Raw genomic sequence first — 24,866 nt, forward strand, 5'->3', positions numbered from 1 at the left:
TTCTAAACTTAGAGCAAAACAATACATTAAACTGCTATAAGGGGACACAACTTGAGGTTTCTACAATTAAATTGCTTTGGCATATCGCACAGTGACCACAAGACTTGACTTTGTCACGACACAAACAAAGTCAGATGAATTAACACACATACAGTATTCTTTAAATTTGAAAATATTGTGTGAAAAATAGCCTTTCATATTGACACTAAAAACCACTAAAAACATTTGAATTGCACACTTACACTGTCATGAATCTTTGTGTCCTTTTTTTCTTTCTTTTTTTTGGAAAATCATGTAGCCATAAGGTATTCTGGTTAAAGATAAACAGCATAGACAAATGTAGAAGTATTCTAAAAGTGCATTCATACCTTTGCACTGTATATCAACTTGATGTTAGACATAGTACTGTTGATACATCCCCAAAAATGCATGAGGAAGTGAGTAAATACTAAAAAAGCATAAACCTACCACTGGCTGTTCTGTCCTTATTTAAAGACACAGTTACCAATTTCTAATCAATGGAGCAACTATTTTCGATTTCTTGCCCAGCTGTGGAGTTACATCATGGCAAGGTAACTACAAACCCAAACCTCTACCAAACTGTTGTTGTATCAATTTAAGTATTTATTTCTTATTTATTTTCTATTTTTGTAAACCGGATCTTACACTTGCTATTATTTTTGCTCAGGTTACACAGTACATTTCATCCTGCACAGATTGGTGATATTTGGGGGTAATTGTACAAAACCTGTATTCATTGGATTCTGTCTGTTCTTGAAGCCTTGACCATCCAATCCGGCCAACTCTTACAGGCCTATTTTATAAAAAATAAACGCCAAAAACCATGAATGCATTGTCTAATCAACCTCAAATTTGAATCTTCATTGAGGAGCCTCTAAACAATGCAGAGCCAAAAGTAATATCACTTAGACCCATAGAGGGCACCACAAATGTCACTGTTTGTTGCAGCAACATGATTTATTCATCAAGTTAGGTACAAATGATCTCAGGAGACATTTGATAATGAACATCAAACAGGATTTTGATATTCCATATACTGTTTGCATGTAATTGGCTGCTAAAATCAGTGGGAGAGGCCTATTTCTTACAAAAGAACATCATATATTATAAACGCGAGATCCTCGAGTCCTGATAACTTCAACATCACACGACTTACACAGCCCTGGCTAGGTCACCCAGCCTGTCAGAGATAATACGTGCTCTTTGGAGCACCCCTTTCTAGTTTAAACAATACAATCTGTAAACCATGACACCTTTGAAGGCCCCTGTCAGCCCAGGATGTTTGCAATCTCACAGCAGAATCCATAGTTTTAATCTTTATGTAAGCGATAATGCATTCAAGGTGTCCTGATATAGAAAAATGATGGACGACACAGAGTTGGTTTCATTGGTTTGTGTATTTTACTGTAAAAACATGGATTTCAATATAACTTTCATCCTTTTGGGGAACTTAAAACGTTTTGATATTGTGTTACTGTAAAAGATGTCACTGTTTTCAGCTGACTGTCTCAACTGGTACTTGTTCCTTACTACGGCTTCTCACTCTTGCTGGAGTAGTAAAGTAACGTTTATTATTTCAACATTTAAGAACATAGTGCAAACACAAAGTGTCTATTTAAATAACATTGCCCCAAAAATGTGACAACCATTACTTTACTTACATTTGAATCATTGGTAAGTGGCCACGGTATGAACTGGATAATCATGCCAAAGCCATGTGGTTATGAAAAAATGATGCACTTTGCATATATCCATTGTTAGCACTACTTCCATTTCCCCCTGCTCAGCTGTTGTGAGACATACTGGCAGAAACACACTCCTCCCTCCAGGTGGCCAGTGGAGCTAGGCTGGAGAAAGGGGAAGTGCCTTTTGGCCAGGCAGCAGGCATAACCTGATGAGAAGAAGAACAGAGCTCTGTGAAACATCTCCTCGGTGCAGGCATGCTCGGAAAATGTTTCTGCAAATTCACGCCTGCACCCATCCAGAGAAACATAGACCAGAGCGATTTTGGAAGTGGACCGACAACCCATTAAAACCTTGCATTGACAAAGCAGTGTGTTTGCTTGTCCAACTGCTTTATGCATTTCCCACATAATATAATTTGCATCTTCCACCTTCCACATACAAAGACGAACAAAGATGCCCATGGGCACGATCAGGAAAATAAAACAATAGCAAATATTCAATTTAAATTCAAACAAATCACCCTGAATAACTATGGCACAAAAAATTGCAATCCACAATCCGACACCAACTATTGCAGCTGCAATGTACATCAGCACTCTTAACCAAAGAGAACGAAACCACACTTTGCTCTCAGAAACATTATTGACTATCCTCACAGCCCTTAGATACATGTTTGGGTCTTCAATAACCAAGCGCAACTGCTCCGGGACCTCCATGTCACTGAACCGGCCGGCGTCCCATTTGTGGACCTTCTCTTCGTTGACAGCAGTCAGAGGCTGCAGAACCTTCCCGTTGTAGATGGATGGAGGCTGGAAGGGTGCGACCGTGTTGGCCTGCAGCTGATGGTTGGATGTGCAGAGCACCTTGAGCAGCTTAATGAGAAAGTCTTGGTCCCTGGCCTCCAGGTAGGTGAGGTGGCAGAGGTGAAGAGGAATGCTGACTCCCGGCTCCAGCAGCACGGGAACGATGGGCTTGCGCTCCAGGCAGTTTCTGAACAGAGACATGTTGGCCTCCAGGAGACACCAGCGACTCCTCACAAACTCTGAGCTGAGGACCAGCAGAACTTTCTGGCTCTCCTGAATGCAGTCGGACATGTTCTCCAGCACAGTGTGACCGGGAACAAAGTCACGCTCGTGGTAGCAGACCTGCAAGCCGCAGGACTCCAGCTCGTCTATGAGGTTGTGGGTCCAACACACATCAGTGCTGCTGTAGCTGATGAAGACATGGTAATGTTCACCGTCCCTCAGTGGAGGGGGGACGGGTGGGACACATGAGGGGGGCAGAGGGACGATATACTTTGATCCAACGTCAACTCTGACAGACTGCATCATCTACACAGAAAACGTTGTTAGTGTTACAGTTCGGAAACTAATTAAAGCCTTAATCGACTTTTCCCATGCCTTCGTGAGATTGGCTCGGCAGCAGGGTGGAACCGGAAACACATACAGTATGACACCTTTGTAGTACATAAGTATCGGAAAATGAACAGGAACAGGAAATATCATTAAAAAATATCTCAATACAGTAGCAACTTCTGATTCTTTTTTTAAATTGAGTCATACTATTTGCCTTACTAAGTTATAGAAAGTCTTCAGAATATGTTTAGTAAGTGAAATTTTTAAGTTTGTAATCTAGCAAAACAGAAACCCTAATTGCAAGTCAAGTCACCTTTTTTACAGTATAGCACATTTAGAAATTACAGGAGTTGACCCAAAATCTTTGCAATTGAGGCAGATGACCAAATGAAAAGAACACAATAACCACAATAAAATCAATAGAATTATAAAATGAAAGAAAAGTAGTAAAATGTAAAACTTAGTGCAACTGAAAAAAACAACTGATTAAACCGCTATAAGGGGAAACAACTTGAGGTTTCTACAATGAAATTGCTTTGGTATATTGCGCAATGATCACAAGACTTAACTTTGTCACGACAAGTCTGACAAATGAACACATATACAGTAATCTTAAAATTGGAAAAAAAATGTGTGAAAAATAGCCTTTCATATTGAACACTAAAAAACACTCAAATGTTTTAAATTGCACACTTACACTGTCATGAATCTTTGTGACGTTTTTTTCTTTTATTTCCTTTCAAAATCATGTAGCCGTATGGTATTCTGGTTAAAGATAAACAGCATAGATACAAATGTAGAAGTATTCTAAAAGTACATTCATACCTTTATACTGTATATTAACTTGATGTTATACGTATAGTACTGTTGTTGTATCGCCAGAAATGCATGAGGAAGTGAGTAAATACAAAAAAAGCAAAAAAATATACTGGCTGTTCTGCCTTTATTTAAAGACACAGACATCAACTTCTAATCAATGGAGCAACTCTTTTTGATTCTTGCCCATCATGGCATGGTAACTACAAACCCAAACCTCTACCAAAGTGCTCTAGCCCTTTAAGTATTTATTTCTTATGTTCTATTTTTGTAAACCAGAATCTTTGGCTTGTCTTACATTTACAAGTAGTTTTTGCCGAAGATACACTGTACTGTATCATCCTGCACAGATTGGTTTTGGAGGTAAATTTACAGAACCTGCATTCATTGGATCTGTCTGTTCTTGAAGCCTTGACTAACTCTTACAGGCCTATTTTATATGCCAAAAATCATGAATTAATTGTCTAATCAACCCCAATTCTTAATCTCACATTGAGGGGCCTCTAAACAATGCAGAGCCAAAAGTAAGTTCACTTGGACCCATAGAAGGCACCACAAATGCCACAAATATCACTGTTTGTTGCAGAAACATAAGTTATTCACCAAGTTAGGTACAAATTATCTCAGGAGACATTTGATAATGAGCATCAAACAGGGTTTTGATATTCCATATACTGTTTGCATGTAATTGGCTGCTAAAATTAGTGGAAGGGGCCTATTTCTTACAAAAGAACATCATATATCATGAATGCGAGATGCTCAAGTCCTGATGACTTCAACCCACGACTTACACAGCCCTGGCTAGGCCACCCAGCCTGTCAGAGATAATATGTGCTCTGTGGAGCACCCCTTTTTAGGTTAAACAATACAATATATAAACCATGACACCTTTTGAGGGCCCCTGTCAGCCCAGGATGCTTGCTCACAGCAAAATCTCACAGCAAAATCCAGAGTTTTAATCTTTATGTAAGCAATAATGCATGACAAGGTGTCCTGATATAGACAAATGATGGACGTCACAGAGTTGGTTTCATTGGTTTGTGTATTTTACTTTATTAATGGTTACTTAAGTTAACATTACTGTAGCTACAAGCTATCCATAAAACAACATGAATTTCAATATAACTTTTATCCTTTTGGGGAACATATAAACGTATCTTTTAATATTGTGTATTGTAAAATATGTCACTGTTATCAGCTGACTGTCTCAACTGGTACTTGTTCCTTACTACGGCTTCTCAGTTCTCACACTTGCAGGAGTAACGAAACGTTTATTTCAACATTTAAGAACTTAGTGCAAACACAAAGTGTGAATTTCAATAACATTGCCCCAAAAATGTGAACAAGCATTACTTCAATTTGAATCACTGGTAAGTGGCCACGGTATAAACTGGATAATCATGCCAGAGCCATAGGGTTATGAAAAAGTAATGAACTTTACATTTATACTATATTTATACTATTACCACTACTTCCATTTCCCCCTGCTCAGCTGTTGTGAGACATACTGGCAGAAACACACTCCTCCCTCCAGGTGGCTAGTGGAGCTACGCTGGAGAAAGGGGAAGTGCCTTTTGGCCAGGCAGCAGGCATAACCTGATGAGAAGAAGACCAGGGCTCTGTCAAACATCTCCTCGGTGCAGGCATGCTCAGAAAATGTTTCTGCAAATTCACGCCTGCACCCATCCAGAGAAACATAGACCAGAGCAATTTTGGAATTGGAACAACAGCCCATTAACCTTGTATTGACAAAGCAGTGTGTTTGCTTGTCCAACTGCTTTATGCATTTCCCACATAATATACTTTTCATCTTCCACCTTCCACATACAAAGACGAACTAAGATACTCAAAGGCACTATCAGGGAAATATAACAATAGTAAATGTTCAATTTAAATTCAAATTCAAATCCGCCAGCAATATTGCCAAGGATAATGGCAACATGAATTAGCGACATCAATCCGACACCAACTATTGCAGCCGCAATGTACATCAGCACTCTTAACCAAAGAGAACGAAACCACACTTTGCTCTCAGAAACATTATTGACTATCCTCACAGCCCTTAGATACATGTTTGGGTTTTCAATGACCAAGCGCAACTGCTCCGGGACCTCCATGTCACTGAACTGGCCGGCGTCCCATTTGTGGACCTTCTCTTCGTTGACAGCAGTCAGAGGCTGCAGAACCTTCCCGTTGTAGATGGATGGAGGCTGGAAGGGTACGACCGTGTTGGCCTGCAGCTGATGGTTGGATGTGCAGAGCCACTTGAGAAGCTTATTGAGAAAGTCTGGGTCCCTGGCCTCCAGGTAGGTGAGGTGGCAGAGGTGAAGAGGAACGCTGACTTCCGGCTCCAGCAGTACGGGAACTATGGGCTTGCGCTCCAGGCAGTTTCTGAACAGAGACATGTTAGCCTCCAGGAGACACCAGCGACTCCTCACAAACTCTGAGCTGAGGACCAGCAGAACTTTCTGGCTCTCCTGAATGCAGTCGGACATGTTCTCCAGCACAGTGCGACCGGGCACAAAGTCACGCTCGTGGTAGCAGACCTGCAAACCGCAGGACTCCAGCTCGTCTATGAGGTTGTGGGTCCAACACACATCAGTGCTGCTGTAGCTGATGAAGACATGGTAATGTTCACCGTCCCTCAGAGGAGGAGGGACGGGTGGGACACATGAGGGGGGCAGAGGGACGATGTGCTTTGATCCAACATCAACTCTGACAGACTGCATCATCTACACAGAAAACGTTGTTAGTGTTACAGTTCGGAAACTAATTAAAGCCTTAATCGACTCTGTGCATAAATATAGTCCCAGGTTTTCAGAAGGTACCCATCCTGTTCCAGTTCATTTTCCCATAACTTTGTTAGATTGGCTCGGCGGCAGGGTGGAACCAGAAACACACCAATGACACCTTTACATGCGTATCAGAAAATGAATAGGAACAGGAAATATCAATAGAAATGTTGCTCAATACAGTAGCAACTTCTGATTTATTTCTTTTTTTAAATTTGAGTAATACTATTGGTGCCTTACTAAGTTATAGAAAGTTGTCTTCACAATAATATTTTCAGTAAGTGAAAAATAAAAGTTTGTAATCTAGCAATGCAGTAATTGTATCCAAAACAGAAACCCCTAATTTCAAGTCAAGTCACCTTTATTATAGTATATTGCACATGCACATTTAATAACTACAGAACAGGACAGGATTCTTTCTCAAAATTCTTTCTAATTGAGGCAGATGACCAAATGAAAAGAACACGATAACCACAATAAAACCATTAGAATTATACAATGGAAAGACAAGTAGTAACATTTTAAACTTAGAGCAAAACAATACATTAACTCTTTCACTGCCAAGAGTATTTTCATAAAGTACTCCCCCAGTGCCAGCGATTTGCGTGTTTTTTAATTTTTTAATTTTTCATTCAAATAAATTCTCTGATTGCGGTTTTAAACACATACGACAGTTGTACCAGCAGAGAGCAGCAAATCGACACATTGAGCACCTCGCTGACTCGCTCGCCCCCTCCCAAACAGGCTCACGTCACATCCGGTTAAAACCGGATGTGACATTTTCGACAATCCCTGATTGGCCTTAAAACGATGTGATACACGACTACGATGACTGTTCGTCACCCAGACTATAGAAAATAGAAGTGGAGCTCTGCGTTCGTTTTTTATACCGTGTGATAAAACCGTGACCGTGACAGAATAGCGCGACCACAGTAAAAAGTAAAAACTCGGGATTTCTCGTTCTGGCAGGGAGGGTATTCAGAGAAAACTCGAGATAACTCGGGGCTTGGCACTGAGAGAGTTAAACTGCTATAAGGGGATACAACTTGAGGTTTCTACAATTAAATTGCTTTGGCATATCGCACAGTGACCACAAGACTTGACTTTGTCACGACACAACCAAAGTCAGATAAATTAACACACATACACAGTACCGCGGGAAGTAGGGGTGCTGGAGGTGCGGCCGCCCCCCCTCCCCCCAGGTACCAAAAAAAGATGTATTTATTTTTGATAATATATCGGTAAAATCAGGCAAAAATAAGAATTAAATAACATAACTCTAACCTAACCCTAATACTAACCCTAAAACCGAAATAAAGAAACCAAAAACTGGGGAAAAAACGAACCCAATCCGCCCAGAACCGTGCGCGGGGGGTTCTCATGCACGCGTGCTGCGCGCATGAGGTGCGCATACCGCACCCCTAACCTAAAAGGTCTTCCCGCGGCTATGCACATACAGTATTCTTTAAATTGGAAAAAGATTGTTTGAAAAATAGCCTTTCATATTGACTCTAAAAATCACTAAAAACATTTGAATTGCACACTTACACTGTCATGAATCTTTGTGTCCTTTTTTTCTTTTTTTTCCTTTGAAAATCATGTAGCCATAAGGTATTCTGGTTAAAGATAAACAGCATAGATACAAATGTAGAAGTATTCTAAAAGTGCATTCATACCTTTGTACTGTATATCAACTTGATGTTAGACATAGTACTGTTGACACATCCCCAGAAATGCATGAGGAAGTTAGTAAACTAAAAAAGCATAAACCTACCACTGGCTGTTCTGCCTTTATTTAAAGACACAGTTATCAATTTCTAATCAATGGAGCAACTATTTTTGATTGCTTGCCCAGCCGAGTTACATCATGGCAAGGTAACTACAAACCCAAACCTCTACCAAAGTAGTTTAGCCCTTTAAGTATTTATTTCTTATTTTCTATTTTTATGAACCACATTTTTTGCCTAGTCTTACATTTGTTATTATTTTTGCTCGGGGTACACTCTACATGTCATCCTGCACAGACAGATTGGTTTTGGAGGTAAATGTACAAAACGGGCATTCATTGCTGATGCTGACTTCCGGCTCCAGCAGCACGGGAACTATGGGCTTGCGCTCCAGGCAGTTTCTGAACAGAGACATGTTGGCCTCCAGGAGACACCAGCGACTCCTCACAAACTCTGAGCTGAGGACCAGCAGAACTTTCTGGCTCTCCTGAATGCAGTCGGACATGTTCTCCAGCACAGAGCGACCGGGAACAAAGTCACGCTCATGGTAGCAGACCTGCAAGCCGCAGGACTCCAGCTCGTCTATGAGGTTGCGGGTCCAACACACATCAGTGCTGCTGTAGCTGATGAAGACATGGTAATGTTCACCGTCCCTCAGAGGAGGAGGGACGGGTGGGACACATGAGGGGGTCAGTGGGACGATGTGCTTTGATCCAACGTCAACTCTGACAGACTCCATCATCTACACAGAAAACTTTGTTGGCGTTACAGTTCGGAAAACTAATTTAAAGCCTTAACTCTGACTCTGTGCATAACTGTAGACCCAGGTTTTCAGAAGGTGGCGTACCTCTTTCCTGTTCCAGTTCATTTTCCTATAGCTTTGTTAGATTGGCTCGGCAGCAGGGCGGAGCCGGAAACACATATGACACCACTTGTGTATCGGAAAATTAACAGAAACTATCAATACAAATGTACCGTAAAAAAAGTGCCTAGAGTTGCCCAATACAGTAGCAACTTCTGATTCAATATTAACATTGTAATTTTACAGTAAAGTTTACAAATATTGTATAGGTATTACATATTGTAGGTTAAAGTAAGTTATTATTATTATTATTATTATTATTATTATTATTATTATTATTATTATTATTAAGTTGTCTTCAGAATAATGTTTTCATTAATTGAAAAAAATAATAATCTAGCAATGCAGTAATTGCATCCAAATCAGAAACCCCTAATTGCAAGTCAGTCACATTTAATACCATATAGCCGACAGTATAGCACATTTAAAAACTACAGGAGTTGACCCAAAGTTCTTTCCAATTGAGGCAGATGACCAAAAGAACACCATAACCACAATAGAATTACTAGAAAAAGGTCTCCTCCAGGTAGGTTATTGTGGGCCAGTCTTGATCACATGACTATAGAGATATTGTGTACCGATTTGCGTGATGTTTGGACAAAATCTGTGGGAATAATATAAAAAATATATTGCAATATATTGCAAAAATCGACCTCCTTCTCTCCTCCACGTCATCAGTGCCCATACCCTAGGTGGGGTTGGCGAAAGGGCCTTTCTGTGTGGAGTTTGCATGTTCTCCCCGTGTCTCCTAGGGTAGGTACCCTCACAAAAACATGCAGTAATCCTGGTCACTATACTGCCTCCCCCTGGCCAGCCGGGGCGCCTGATGGAGGGGAAGGGAACTGGTTCCCCTCCCCCGTCAGGTGACAAGAAGGTCAGTTGGCTCTCATGCATTGAAGGAGGCATGAGCTCGGCCCTGGCCTCCCTAGGTTGGCAGAGAGAAGGTAGTGCCCAGGATTACATAGACAATTGGCACTGGGTGTAAAAAATAGGGTTACAAAAAAAAAAAAAACGTGAGCATTTCACGTTCTCTCTGGACGCAAACAGATCGACCTGGGCCCGGTTCAGATCAGATCCACGGCTCTCTGGCACAGCGACCAATCCTCGTACCGGAGCCCCCCTCTGGACAGCAGGTCCGCCCTGCTGTTCAGGTGGCCCGGCACGTGGACGGCGCGCAGCCGTACCAAGCGTTGCACGCTCCAGAGCGTCAGCTCGCGTGCTAGCTTGTCCAACACAAGGGAACCCAAGCCTCCTTGTTTGTTGACATAACACATCGTTGTGGTATTGTCCGTTCTGACCAGGACATTGCACCCCCCGATGTGGCTCTCGAAATGTTTGAGAGCGAGGAAGACCCCCAGCAACTCCAGGTAGTTGATGTGGGTCCCACAACCCCCGGGCTGAGTAGCCTTCGTAGACAGCCCCCCAACCGGAGAGGCTGGCGTCCGTGGTGATCACCTTCCAGGACACCACAGCGCCTATCTTGACCCCTTCGGACAAGAAAGTCACCCGTGTCCACGGTTGGAGTGACGTTACACAGCGTGGTGACACTACCACCTTCCGAGAGCCCATGGAATGCGGTATCCTCAGAGACCGCATCCATCTCTGGAAAGGTCTCATGTAGAATCTGCCCAGCTGGATCAGATGTATGGCCGAGGCCATGAGACCCGCGGCTTGCATGCATGTTCTGTACGTGACCCTGCGCCCCAGGCGCATGGAGCGCACACATGCCAAGAAGCTCGCTATCCTGTCCTGGGACAGGCGCGCCACCAACGTGGTGGAATCCAAGGATATCCCCACGAAGGTGGCTTGTTGGGATGGAATCAAAACGCTCTTCTGAGCGTTGATTGTGAACCCTAGGGACTGCAGGTGCGTAATGGCCATCTCCGTGTGCCGCGCTACCTGTTCCCTCGATTCCGCTGCCAGCAGCCAATCGTCTATGTACGTCGCCAGACGCAGACCCTGCTGACGCAGCGGAGCTATCGCCGCCTCTGTGCATTTCACGAACACTCGGGGGCTCAGTGACATGCCAAAAGGGAGCACTGTGTATTCGTACACCCTCCCTTCGTAGCCAAAGCGCAGGAACTTGCGGTGCGGCGGGTAGATTGGGACGTGAAAATAGGCATCCTTGAGGTCTATATTCGTCCACCAATCTCCTTGTCGTATTGTTTGCAACAACGTCGCCGTTGTGAGCATAAGAAAGTTGAAAACTTTTAGAAACCTGTTCAAACCCTTGAGGTTCAAAATAGGTCTTACGCCCCCCCCCCCTTCTTTTTCACCAGGAAGTACTCCGAATAAAAACCCATTCGGTTCTGATCCGGAGATAATTCTCTGATTGCGCCCTTGCTCAGGAGAGCCAGAACCTCTTCCCTCAGTGTTATGGCCGCTTGGCCTGACGCACGGGAGAACACTACATTGGTTGTTAGTGGAGGTTTGCTCATGAAACCTGTATCCTCTTAGTGCGGTACGTAGTACCCAAGGATTCGGTGCGCACGCTTTCCATTTGGAAAAACATTGAGCGAGGGGAGTCAAGGGGAAGGTGGGGGCTGTTGACGTCATCTGCCCCGACGGGTTCTGACCGTTCGACAGCGGGGGAAGCCCGTGACGTAGACGGGGAATCCCACACACCGTCGACATCCGCCCTGTAGCATTGCTTGCTAGCGCTAACTGGGCTAATGTCGGTGTCGTCACAGAGCGAGCATCCGTTCCCATGGGAACGTGAGACGCTGTTGCTCTGCGTGACGTAACCTTGGAACCAAACCTCGTTGTTGTGTCTGTCCGGACCGCAACTCCCCTCGGGGAGTGCTGATGGAGTAACACCGGGGTTTGTTGATGTTAGTTCCGTCGCACCTCGCCCGCCATGTTGGTGAGGTCGAGAGGAACGGACCTGTCGTGCGGTGTTTCTACCCGGAGCGAAACTAGTGTTCCCCTTGGGGAGCTTCGCTGGTGTAACACCGGGGTTCTCTGTGACGTAAACTTTCGCCTCTCTGCCGCCATTTTGGGGCGACTGAGAGAGGCGGCCATTATGTGCCCTTTCCGAGCCCCAGAGGCGTTTTGCCGCCCTCTGCCGGATCGAAAAAGGTACTGCAGAGATGCAGATGTAATTAAATTTTTGTCCACAGAGAACCCCCTTTTTACACAAAGCATTTGAGACATTTGATTCATTAGCAAAGGTTTCTCTACCTGCGATTGACTCATGTTTACAGCATGCACAGTATTTGTCCCTATAGTGTTTGGGATGTCGTCCTGACTGGTTAGGGGACATGGCGAACACTGAGGGCTCATGAATGATTGCAGAGGACAGTGTTTCCCTCCGGGAAATATGCTGTCTTGACTTTTCATGACATGGGAAAAAATGGGCATTTGTGATTTTGGCAATAGATTTATTCCACACACAGGAAGCACATTTTGTACACTCATCACTTGAGAACTCAAAAGGCACACATGACTTTGAACCGTATTCATTGTCTTTAGCGTCTTTCTTAGTCTCTTTGCACCGGTGGACTGGTCCTCGACTCCGTCCGGTTGGGCAAGGAAAGCGCCAGTTCTTTTTCCCAAGTGGGAAGCTGACCCCGCATGATGCCGGCCAAGAGGCCGTGACGGGGTAATCAGCTGGGGGCCCGATAGTCGGGCGATGAGTGTCACTTCGGCTGCCTCCCTCTGCGACTAGGCCCGCTGTCCTTGCGTTGCGGCCTAGGCGAAGGTGTAGGAGGTGGAGCGCGTTTCTCATCCTTGCGCCTGACATCCTGAGCGCCGAAAGAACCTTGAGGACGCCCCCAGGATCTGGCTCTGGCGCTGGATGCCTTGGACGCGCCATGCTTGCGTCCAGAGGCGCGCTTGCCACCCGCAGCTCCCTGCTGTTGCGGCCTGGCCACAGTGGGGGCGGTGGGTAGTGAGAGGAGGCCTGCGGCTGTCTCCTCGAGCTGTTTCTCCGCTGCCTTGGTCCTGGTGATCAGGTCGACTGCGGTGTCAAACAGGTTGCCGGCTTTGAGTGGTAGGCCACGGAGACCCGTAGTCAGTATGGCCTTTCACCCAGCGGCTAGGTCGAGCCACTGGAGTCTCTCCAGATCCGTCGTGAGAGCCATGGCTCGGCCCGTCCACATCAGCGCGTTGCAGGAACAGAGAATCGTGAGCTGGACTATCCTCGCGAGCTCCACTGCATCGTCGAGTGAGGCGTAGTGTACATCTGCCGCTGTGTCTGAGTCCAGCAGGGGCCGGGCTATCCGCTCTTTAAGCTTCGCCGCGGCCGAGCCCTGGAGCAGCGAACCCACATTCAAGGCCTTGACAGCCGTAGCCGAGGCCTTGTAGAGAGCGGCGTGTGTGGCGGTGATGGACCTCTTACCGTGGTCGACGAAGACGGGGCCACTCCCGTGGCTAAGTCTCACCGACCCCGCTTTGGCCCTCTCGATGGCAGTGGCGAGGTCTCTGTCCATCGGCGGGAGGCTCGCGACCCCCAGGTCGGCCCCAGTCAGGATATCGGAGACAAACCCCAGTCTCTCCGGCTCTTTCCTGACCGCCCAAGAGAACTGTACCGCGTCCCTGACGCCACAGGCTTCTGGAAGCAACTTGGACTCGATTGCTCGAGGGGGGCGGGGGGTCAAACCTTGGAACCCCGGTATGGGGACCCCGACGGACAGCTTCGTTGGCTCCATGGGCTGCGCCAGGCCGCATCTGGCGATCGCCCGTTTGAGCACGACGGAGACGGCCTCCTCGGATATCCTCGCCTGGCCAGGAATCTCCGGGGTCACCGCCGTCTCTCGTGCAGGCACAGGAGGAACCGGGCTGATCATCGTCACCTCCTGTGACTGCTGGTAGGATGTGAGGCCTACGTCCCCATCCTCGTCCGCCACCGCAACGAGGCCTTCGTCGTCCTCCTCGGCGCCGTCGTAGTCACTGCCGAAGTCCGGATTGGCAGTGTCTCCCCAGGCGGTGATGGAGGTGGTGGGGGAGAAGATAAGGAAGTCGCTGTCTTGAGACGGCCCGACGGCCTCCGCAGCGGTGTCTGGGTCCGGGGTTGAGGAGGTGGTCCTTAAGGCCTCCTCATCCTGGACCTTGCTGATGGCTCCACTGGAACGTGGGGCCGAGTAGAGAGGAGGGCCCATGGCCCCCAGGCTAGTGCTAGCCGCCGGCGCCCTTGGTGCTTTGGCGGGCGGCGCCTCGGGGCTAACACAGCCGTTACCTGAGGCAGCTAGCGAGGCGGCCCTGGCCAGGCGTCGCTCCAACTGGGCCTCAGAGAAGCTCCTGCAGGGGTCGCACCCAAGTTCGTCTCCGTCTCGGTTACGGGCGAGCCAGGCGTGGTTAGTCCCCAAGCAGGACAGGCAGAGGCGGTGGTCATCGTCCGCAGCTACGAGGTATTCACATCCTTACAAAGCTATGCTATAATAACACGGTTTATTACTTCCCTAATATAATATATCATCACTACCATATTATGCTATCATAATAAGACTATTAGCACTATATGTCGATGGGGTGTGTAACCTTTGACGGTTGGAGTAGTGTACACCAGGTGGTACCCAGTGGTGTAAAGTAACTAAGTACATGTACTCAAGTGCTGTACTTAAGTACAATTTTGAAGTATTTTTACTTTACTGGAGTATTTCCAATTTTCAGTACTTTTACTACTGCTCCACTACATCTCAGAGGCAAATATTGTACTTTTTACTCTGCTATAATTATTTGAAAACATTAGTTACTAGTAGTTACTTATAACATGCATTAACCACTTCAGCCCTATATATACACTTGGGGTATTTGGATTTAGCAGATCTACAAGCTCACAACGTGTCGCTTTGTGACACGTGAGCTTGTAGATCTGCTATTCTGAAATCGTTTTTATGCATTTGGAAACTTGTGAAATTGGGACATTCTGCAAAATGAGTACTTCAGTACTACTCTTCAGAGTATTTCCACATTGTGGTATTGCTACTTTTACTTAAGTACAACATGTGAGTACTTCTTCTACCACCGGGTGTACACCAGATGGTAGCAGTGGTATCACATCTATCAAAGCAGGTGACACAATATAGTTTTTTGTTGTTATTGATTAATTTGGAAAGACTGGAAACCATTTCCATCCATTTGTCTGCATTTTTGTGTGTGCTATAAAGATTAGAAAGACCTCACTGAGCAAGATCCCAGAGAGAGTTGAAGGTGTGAAAGTGTTTTTTGTAAAGGAATGAGATGTCTAAAATTGTGAAGATTATTGGGTGATTTCAAAACACATTTGGGCTGCCTTGGTGGAGTTCTCTCTAGTTCAATATGCAATCTGTTACATCTCAGTCTATTCTTTAAATTATCATGTCTAGTAATTAGTAGTTTCTCTCTCTCTCTATCTCTATCTCTATCTCTATCTATCACTGAAGTGGTTTCATTCTTCAGTTTTCAGTCTGTGGAAAAGTTAGACAGTGGACCACAATGTCCACTAGAGGGAGCCATTACTTGCATGAGTGTGTAGTCTGTTACTGCAAATCTACACAGAATATTCAAATACTCACCTTCATAATGTGCTGGCCTCACTCACTCACTCATTAACTCACTCACTCATTAACTAACTCACTCACTCACTCACTCACTCACTCACTCACTCACTCACTCTCACTGTCCAAGCTCCTACACTTTGGAACACCCTAACCCGAGGCTATTCCACGAGCTGCCTGACACTATTTTAAATCACTTCAAAAAACATATGTTTCAAAAAAGCATTCATGTAAATAATACTGTCTTTTGGTGCATCATCCTTCTGTGGTTATCCATAGTTCAATTCAAATTGCATTAGCTTATTTATTTTGACTTTTCTTTTAGCATCCTCCTCCAATTGTCCCAGTTTTTTGTGCAGCACTTTGTAACTTGTTTTAACGCATTATTTTACACTTTGGCTATTAAAAAATAGCAGATATACAAGCTCATAGCGAGGCACTGAGTGCCGCGCTATGAACATGTGTGCAAATCTTTGAATATATGTTCTTTTAAAGCAAACATTTTAACTCAAATCTTTGCTTCTGGGGGGTCCCTGGAACAAAATATTTTGAGATGGGGGTCCGCGGTCAAATACATATCATTTTGAGGGTCCTTGACATGAAAAAGTTTGAGCACCACTGACTAGAAACATACGTTTTTCAGAAAACTGTTGGGATTTAGAAGACATTTCTAGAATCAGCTTCAGGTCTTAATGGGTTAAAAAGTGCAATATAAATAAAGTTATTATATTTTATAAAGTTATTATTATCTCTCTCTCTCTCTCTCTCTCTCTCTCTCTCTGTAGGTGTAGATGTGTGTGCTGGCTCGCCCTGTGAGCAGCAGTGTACGGACAACTTTGGGAGGGTCGTGTGCACCTGCTACCCAGGTTACCGCTTTGACCGGGAGAGACACCGCGGCCATAAGTCTCCTTACTGTCTGGGTCAGTCCACTTCCTGCTTGTTTCCCGTCCCGGCCATACTGTACCAGTAGATTAGTCTGCCGATACAGTGTGGCCACTACTGTATCAGTAGACTCATCTGTACACTGTGTGTGTGTGTGTGTGTGTGTGTGTGTGTGTGTGTGTGTGTGTGTGTGTGTGTGTGTGCGTGTGCGTGTGTGCGTGTGTGTGCGCGTGCGTGCGTGCGTGCGCGGGAGCGTGCATGCGTGTGTGTGTGTGTGATATGAGATGTTTTACAAGCTTTATCTAATCTGCACAATTTGTTTTTCTCTGCTATCCATTTCCATCGTTTATTATCTTTATCCTTTGTGTGTTTTTGCCGCTGTTTCCCAACTAGTGGGTCTCGACCCAAATTCCGGGTCCTACAGCATTTTCACACGGTCATGCAACTTTGATAAGAGTTGAGACTTAATAGCATAAAGTACATTTTGAGTCCACGTCATTTTCCATCAGACTCCATAATTCTGGAAACTTTTTTTATTGATGATATATGAGCTGCATATCGCCTCTTTCGGGTGGAAACCTCATATGTCCAAAACTGTTACTTTTCAGGATTCAAATTTAAAACTAGCAAAAGCAGCAGATAGTCAAGATCAAAACGCGTGGCTTAATTCGCACTGCATTTCAAGCTTGTGGATCTGCTGCTTTTGATGCTTTTGTGTGACGCTGTAGTATGATCAAGTAAGGTATAAAAAACATAAAACACAAGAATTTAAAATATGGAGATAAGAGGTTTCTGCCCGACAGCAACGATATGTTTTTTGGAGTCCATAGCCAGTGGCTATCATTAGAATAGGGAATGATCCATTGTGTGAGTGAGTGACACAGTGATTAAATGAATACATAGGACCACAATGGAAACAAGTCCCCAGGACTTTTTTGTGTTATCCTTTTAGCCTTAATGTCATGTACCTTATGCTGTTTATATTTCTGACAAATAAAGTATTCAATCAATCAAATCAATCTCTCTGTTTCTCTTGTAAACGGACAGACATCGATGAGTGTGAGCAGCAGTCCAGCAGCAGTGTGTGTGACCACGAGTGTGTGAACACCATTGGCAGCTTCCAGTGTCGCTGTCACAGTGGCTACATCCTGGCCCCGGACCAACGCTCCTGCATCCTCAGACACAACTGTAAGTTTACAGCAGAATCGTTTTTTTTTTAAAACAAATATGCCATCGTACACACTTCACACACAACATACAGCTCTGTTGTGTGTGTATGACATAACAGAGCTTCCATTACATCACTGGTTCTCAAACCAGAGGTCATTGAGGGGCTTCCAGGGGGTCCCCAGCTAAATGATTGATAGTTAACCAAATAGATCTTTACAGGTCTGTAACTCTGAGAGAGTGCAAATCATTTGTACATTTGTACACTCTCAGAGTTTTGTGGAGGGGGTCCGTGAAATGTAAACCTTTGAGAATCACTGCATTACATAATACAGTCAACATGTTGTCCTTTCTTCCCTGTGGCTGTCGGAGCCATAAACAAGGACAGATAGGGGGAATAAAAATACAAAAATAGAAAAGAGTGTAGGCACTTGGAACTGTAGTTATTCCTGGAAAGATTTCTCAAACCGATGTTGCACAATGTATAGAAGGTATCTGCATAGTTGCGCCTTATGTGTCTATTGACCAAATCATCATGACGTCCGCTCAATAACAAACTTTCCACCGGATGTATAACGGTGCATCTGGGACAGTATTATGATCCATAGTATAATCTGTGTCATTTAATGTATGAAGATGACCAGCACCTCCGGGTGCATATACAGGCAACACATTTTCTTTCAGTTCCTTTCAAGATTTTTCAGAGGGTTGGTGGCGTTTATAACCTACATGATATGACACGGAATCAATTAATACATGGAGTGCCAATGTGCTTTTGTGTGTGTGTATGTGTGTGTGTGTGTGTGTGTGTGTGTGTGTGTGTGTGTGTGTGTGTGTGTGTGTGTGTGTGTGTGTGTGTGTGTGTGTGTGTGTGTGTGTGTGTGTGTGTGTGTGTGTGTATCACATAATTCAAAAGGAAAATGGAAAAAGTGCAATACCTGGTAAAAAATAAAATAAATAAAAGGTAAAGGGTAAGAATTTAAACAACTAAACCGAATTTGTAACTTTAATTGTTCACTTCATTGACTGGAGTCCCCCAGGGGTCTATACTATAGACCCCCTCTTTTTATTCTCTTATTCTCTCTACACCTTATATCCTTACCGAAAATTGTCCTACAACTATATAGTTGTCCTATAACTGAATTTTCGCCTCAGAATAAAGACTTTTAGGCCTAGAGTTCATGTGGTTAAACATCACGGTCTGTAGAACCGAGAGCCCTTGCAATCTCGCTATCCTTTCACCCCTATTAGGCGTTGGTGTATATTGTGGCTTGCTGAAAATAACAGATTTTCAAGCAACATGCCAAACATGAATGAGGGCAATCATCCACCTGGTCCTCTTGGGGGACCAGGTGGGAGGATAGTCTACTGTAGGTCGAGTCTCGACAACCTGGAGTGGTGTACAGCGCCATGGGACTGTTCAAGTCCGCATCATTCTGTGTATCTATTACAGGGGTCTTCAACAGGGGGTCCGGGACCCCTAGGGGGTCCTCAGAGATACTGAAGGGGGGCCGCCAAATTTTTGTGTGATAGGGACTTTATTTTTCTATTGTTGTTCAACATTAACCACTTGAACACTCGCATCCCTATTCTGGGGGGGGGGGGCACATTAGCCAAAAATAGCAGATCTACAAGCTCACAATGCATCTGCGACTCGTTGTGAGCTATAACAACAACTATTTTCGGCAAAGAGGTTTGTTGTACAGGGAAAAAAGAGCAGACCAAGTACCGTTCCAAAAGTCAAGTTTACAGAGTATTGAGGGTTTAAGTCGTTAAATGTCTGAAAACACACGTTTAACATGAATCCAATATGTAGTGGGGGGGGGGGGGGTGTCCCTGCTTCATCTCTCTCTCAGCTAAGGGGTCCTTGGCCTAAACTATGCGTGCAGATATAGAGGACGTATAGGGTGTGGACAGTAGAGTCGCTCAGTCGCAAGCCAGTTTGTAGCCTGTTTTAGAGAGTGTTTTTGTTTTGTCTCGCAGTGAGTACATCGGGGAAGTCCGACCCGCTGATGAGCGGCGGTTCCTGTTCCTTCACCTGTCAGGACTTTGTGGACATGAAGAACAGCCTGCTGCAGCTCAAACTGAGACTGGGAAGCACACACACTCCTAACCAGGTACACTGCCAGCCTTGTAGTACTTGAGTCCAGGACTTGACTACCTAGGGTCGTGATTTCACCTCAGTGTGTGTGTGTGTGTGTGTGTGTATATATACTGTATATCGTTGCTGTCGGGCAGAAACCTCTTATCTCCATATAACTTTTTTTAATTTTTTTTCGTAAATTAAAGCCCAACTTGATCATTCTACAGCGTCACACAAAAGCATCAAAAGTAGCAGATCCACAAGCTGGAAACGCGGCGCGAAGCGACGCGTTTTGAGCTTGTAGATCTGCTACTTTTGCTATTTTTTTATTTGAATCCTGAAAAGTAACAGTCTTGGACATAATGAGGATTCCATCCCGACAGAGACGTTATATACAGTATTACTATGCCGTTGCTTTGTAATGGTTGGTATATTATGTCTATGATTGTGCTCATAGATTCCTGGGCTGGCCAACAGCAGTGATAAACCATCACAAGGGCGATCAGGGAAAGGTCCCGACAGCCCCTTACTCTCTGCTCCAGCTGGCCCCCCCGGAGCCCCAGGGGTACCAGGTAATGTCTGTATTTAAAGGGGGCACTCAGCATTGGTGTAAAGTAACTAAGTACATTTACTCAAGTACTGTACTTAAGTACAATTTTGAGGTATTTTTACTTTAGTGGAGTATTGCCAATTTTCAGTACTTTTACTTCTACTCCACTACATCTCTGAGGAAAATATTGTACTTTTACTCCACTACAATTATTTGACAACTTTAGTTACTAGTTACTTTGCGGATATAAATCATTATATTATAAAACATAAATTAACCACTTCAGCCCTATTTTATACATAGGCTATTTGAAAATAGCCGATCTACAAGCTCACAACGTGTCGCATTGCGATGTGTTGTGAGCTTGTAGATCTGCTATTTTCGAACATTTTAATACTTTTACTTTTGGTACTCTAAGTATATTTTGATGCCAATACTTTTGTACTTTTACTCAAGTAACATTTTGAACACATCTATCTAAATGATCTATCTTCCTACCTCAAGATTCAAGCTTGCTTTATTTGTCATTTGTTTTCCATGCATGCAGCTTCAGAAGAAAAACGAAATTATGTTTCTCCTAGTTAAAAGACAGCAAAATTCATAAAAGAATAAATAAATAGTGCAAAGAAATACTGTCATAAAAAACAAACATAATCAGATACCTACCTCACCCACCCATCCACCCACCGACCGACCCATCCATCCATCCATCCATCCATCTATCCATCCATCCATCCCTGTCTCCTCCAGGTCACCCAGGTGAACCTGGCGATAGGGGGGAGCCAGGAGAGAGTGGTCTGCCAGGTCCTCAGGGGCCGAGGGGAAATATGGGACCAATGGGCCCTGAGCCAGACCTGACACACATCAAGAGGGGCCGCAGGGGACCAGTGGTGAGAAGCTATAGTGGTGTTGTTGTGGTTCTTCTCACACACACACAAAAGGTCCTGGGTTCAAACCAAGGGCCCAGCTTGAAAGTTTTACATTGAGGCTAATACGGAAGATACAGTTCATATGAATGGGCTGTAGTTTCGCTGTTTTACCCCTGATGGTGTCAGAAAGAATTTATCTTAACGCAAGCGGATGGGTTTTTGACAAACTTTAGACTAGATTTTCTTACCTTAATAAAAATTGTCATAAATACTATATGCTTCCAGTCGCTAGTTTACAGTCTCCTTTCAATCATCATGATATGCGTTTTGGTAAACTATGGTCCCATTTATTTTTAAATTGACGATAAAGTAGGTTATGCTCTAGGAGGGGCGGGATGATTTGATTGACAAGCTACACAACCAATAGCATTAATTCCCCGCCCCCGCTCTTGATTGACAAGCTACCCAACCAATAATGGTCTGGTGTCATTCTGCAGGACATGACGCGATATGACGCGATATTGAAAGATGGCGGATTTGAAATTGCTGAACAATTGGCTTCATGTATGGTCTTTAGAGTCTAGGAGCGTAACGCTGTCCATTATTTTTATACAGTCTATGGTTCAAACCCCAGTGGGACCAATATATGTTTAAATGAGTAACAGTGGTCATACAACAGTGTCATTTGAGGTCACAGCTTTGAGCCTATTTCTTTGAGCCTATTTCTTCTAAACCACTACCCACTCCTTAAATGTGCTTTAGTCTGGCTAAGAGCTTGAACTGAGAGGGATATGGCTATATGCACAGCAGCCATATTGGAAAGAAATTGGGCCTCTTCCTTACTTCACAGGTCTTACCACTTATACTAATTAAGAATTAATTAGCGTAGCACAGTGGTTCTCAAACGTTTTAATTTCAAGGACCTCGATAACCTCATAGCCATGAGGGTACCTGGACCACACTTTGAGACCCACTGGTGAGTGTTTCCAGTGAGCCAACATGCAGTTGCACAATATCAGCTACCTGACTCTGTTTGACTAGAACGGAATGCAACCTTAATTAATTGCCATAATTGGTAACACCTGTGAATGAAGTAAGGAAGAGGCCCAATTTATTTCCAATATGGCTGCTGTGCTTAGAGCCTAATGGTGTCTCAACCCGTTTATGTATATAAAACACAAATTGTCCTGTGTTGCATGTTATTTACGTATTGTTGAGCTGTTGCTCTCTACTGTGTTATTTAAAATGGAACTGACCTATCATGTCCTCAGGGTTTTTTCATGAACTAAATGGCATTCTTAATGAAACTGCTGTCGTTTGTTCAGGGTCCACAAGGGTCAACAGGAAGAGACGGACTGAAGGTCATTATTACAGTTCATATTTTCAGTTACTGTGTGTGTGTGTGTGTGTGTGTGTGTGTGTGTGTGTGTGTGTGTGTGTGTGTGTGTGTGTGTGTGTGTGTGTGCATGTGCATGTGCGTGTGAGTGTGTATGCTTGCGTGCGTGCACGCGTGTACGTAATTCAAGTAACGTTTAACTTAATTAAATTATTAATAATTAAATTAACCTATGGTCAGGTTTTCTTTAGTACATAATTATAAAACATTCTAAAATAATAATGAGAAACGATAGAAGGGATCTTCTTAGCCTATCAACTGTTTTCTTTTGTGGTTTGAAGGTCAGAAAGTTCTGTTTTGATTCCAATATCTAGCGGTTTGTGTTCATTCATTTAAAAGTGATATTTGTGATAAATGTCACTAACTGGACAATGTTTTATTTACAGGGTGACAGAGGAGCGCCTGGTCCCAGAGGTGATCCTGTAAGTCTGTTATTGTCTGGACTGACTGACTGACTGACTGACTGACTGACTGACTGACTGACTGACTGACGGACGACCACTTCTTCTCTCCTTGTTTAAAAAAAAAAAACATAATACATTTCCCTTGGATTCACCTTGTTGGGCCCTGACAAGGTCCAACAATAGGAATGCAGTCTAAAATACTTTCACCTGGATTCACCAGAAGCTGGTCCCCTGACATGGTCCAACAATAGAATGCAGCTTTAAATAAACGCATGCTGCCCTAAAGGAAACACGGTTTGCTGATTGTCTGGCACAATGAGGCAGACACGCCCTGCGATCTTTCTTAATAATGACTCCATTTCCCATCTCTCCCCAGGGACCGCCCGGCTCCTTTGACTTCCTCTTGCTCATGATGGCCGACATCCGTAACGACATCATCGAGCTGCAGGAGAAGGTGTTTGGGGAGAGGCGGGGCATCTCGCTGGATAACCCGCCCTACTCCAGCGGGGAGACGGACTTTGGGGACTGGGGGTCTGGACAAGGGGACGTCGAGCTCAATACCTGACCCTCACTATCCCCCTCAAATGTCAATCAAACTGTGGGCGGCTGTCACTCGATCCAGACAGAATTAATCCACATGTTCAGAGCAAAGACAACACTCTTTTTGTCCTCAGTGACCAGTTTGCCTCAAAAATGCCAAAATTTCATTCTGACTGGAACGAGGGGGGGGTGTGACAAGGAGGAGACCCTGTTGAACTCTCTCTAGGCTGCCATTGTCAGGATAAACAAAGAGAGGAAAGAGAGAAAGTGAGAGGAAGAGGGCAGGGAATTAGACCAAGAGGCACAGATTCTCAACTACTATACGAGCGAGCGCTGGTCCCGCCACCTCGTTTCCTGATGTGCCCATGGGTCTGGATGAGGGATGTGCGTGCAGGGACGTGGGATGGTGGGGGTGTGTGTGGGGGATGATGCAGCGCATCACACGCGCGTGTCTCTGTGTGCTCAACCACTTCAAACGGATGTCTTTATCGTCTACATCTCTTCCTGTTCCTGCGTCTGTCCATGAAAGCTCTGCTGCTAGCGGCTGACAATCTGCCTCCAGGGCCCCCCTGGAACAGACAAAAGAACAAGGGGACCCGTGGGCTCCAGGCTTCCCACCGCACCTGTCTATACAACCCCAAAGCCTGAGCACCTTGAGCCATGCCAACTCTGAGGCATTTTCAATCATCCATTCTTAAATACCGTGTCGTATTCCTTATTAGCGTGAGTTTCATTTGGTTATTTGAAACTCCTTCTGGGCAGTTTCACAACATGAGTGGCTGAACAGACAGCCAGCGACAGCATTATTTTTCATCTGTTCTGAATAATTACGCTTTAAAAAAGTTTATATTTTATGTTGGATAAATCTGTTTAAATCTGTGTTTGCAAACTTGTGTCACTTCAATGTGAGTGGACATGACAAGAAGAAGACTTTAATGTGACGTTTCTGTTCAGATTTATGCTGGGATATTCCCACAGTGCTTCTGGCATAAATGCAATTTAAGAGTAAGAGAGCTTTTCTTCTTTTCTTTCATATCAGTCGCAACACGACACACTGTGAGCTTGTAGATCGGCTATTTTCGGCAAAGACATTTGGTGTCACTCTCAATAAGAGCTTCTTCTAAATACCTAAATTGTAAATTGGTGCACAGGGAAAAGGGGAATGGGTATAGATTCCTGGGGGACACCCAGGGGTGCAATGCTCACTGGACGGCCTTGCATGCCGTGCCGGAACCTATTT

At 44.5% G+C, this 24,866-nt stretch overlaps 2 protein-coding genes across 2 annotated transcripts in view; one reads left to right on the top strand and one right to left on the bottom strand.

Moving 5' to 3' along the window:
- Positions 1 to 24,635, top strand: part of LOC308091878 (collagen and calcium-binding EGF domain-containing protein 1-like) — a 78,250-nt gene extending 53,615 nt beyond the window's left edge. The window contains exons 4-11 of the mRNA XM_080437622.1: positions 16,521 to 16,655; positions 17,665 to 17,805; positions 19,768 to 19,901; positions 20,325 to 20,439; positions 21,168 to 21,307; positions 22,612 to 22,647; positions 23,069 to 23,104; positions 23,463 to 24,635. Coding sequence (XP_080293748.1) covers positions 16,521 to 16,655; positions 17,665 to 17,805; positions 19,768 to 19,901; positions 20,325 to 20,439; positions 21,168 to 21,307; positions 22,612 to 22,647; positions 23,069 to 23,104; positions 23,463 to 23,651 — 926 coding nt within the window. The 3' untranslated portion in view covers positions 23,652 to 24,635. The remainder of the gene's footprint in view (positions 1 to 16,520; positions 16,656 to 17,664; positions 17,806 to 19,767; positions 19,902 to 20,324; positions 20,440 to 21,167; positions 21,308 to 22,611; positions 22,648 to 23,068; positions 23,105 to 23,462) is intronic.
- LOC308081803 (uncharacterized protein) lies at positions 5,549 to 8,520 on the bottom strand (the record flags this gene model as incomplete). The annotated part of the gene is made up of 2 exons (XM_080423427.1): positions 8,347 to 8,520; positions 5,549 to 6,610 (listed from the first exon to the last, which is right to left on the bottom strand). The coding sequence occupies exons 1-2, from the start codon at positions 8,407 to 8,409 to the stop codon at positions 5,549 to 5,551; spliced, it is 1,125 nt and encodes a 374-aa protein (XP_080279553.1). The 5' UTR covers positions 8,410 to 8,520.
- Positions 24,636 to 24,866: the final 231 nt, after the last annotated feature.

This window comes from Gymnoscopelus braueri, assembly GCF_963280865.1.
Source record: "Gymnoscopelus braueri genome assembly, chromosome: 1".
NCBI lineage: Eukaryota > Metazoa > Chordata > Actinopteri > Myctophiformes > Myctophidae > Gymnoscopelus > Gymnoscopelus braueri.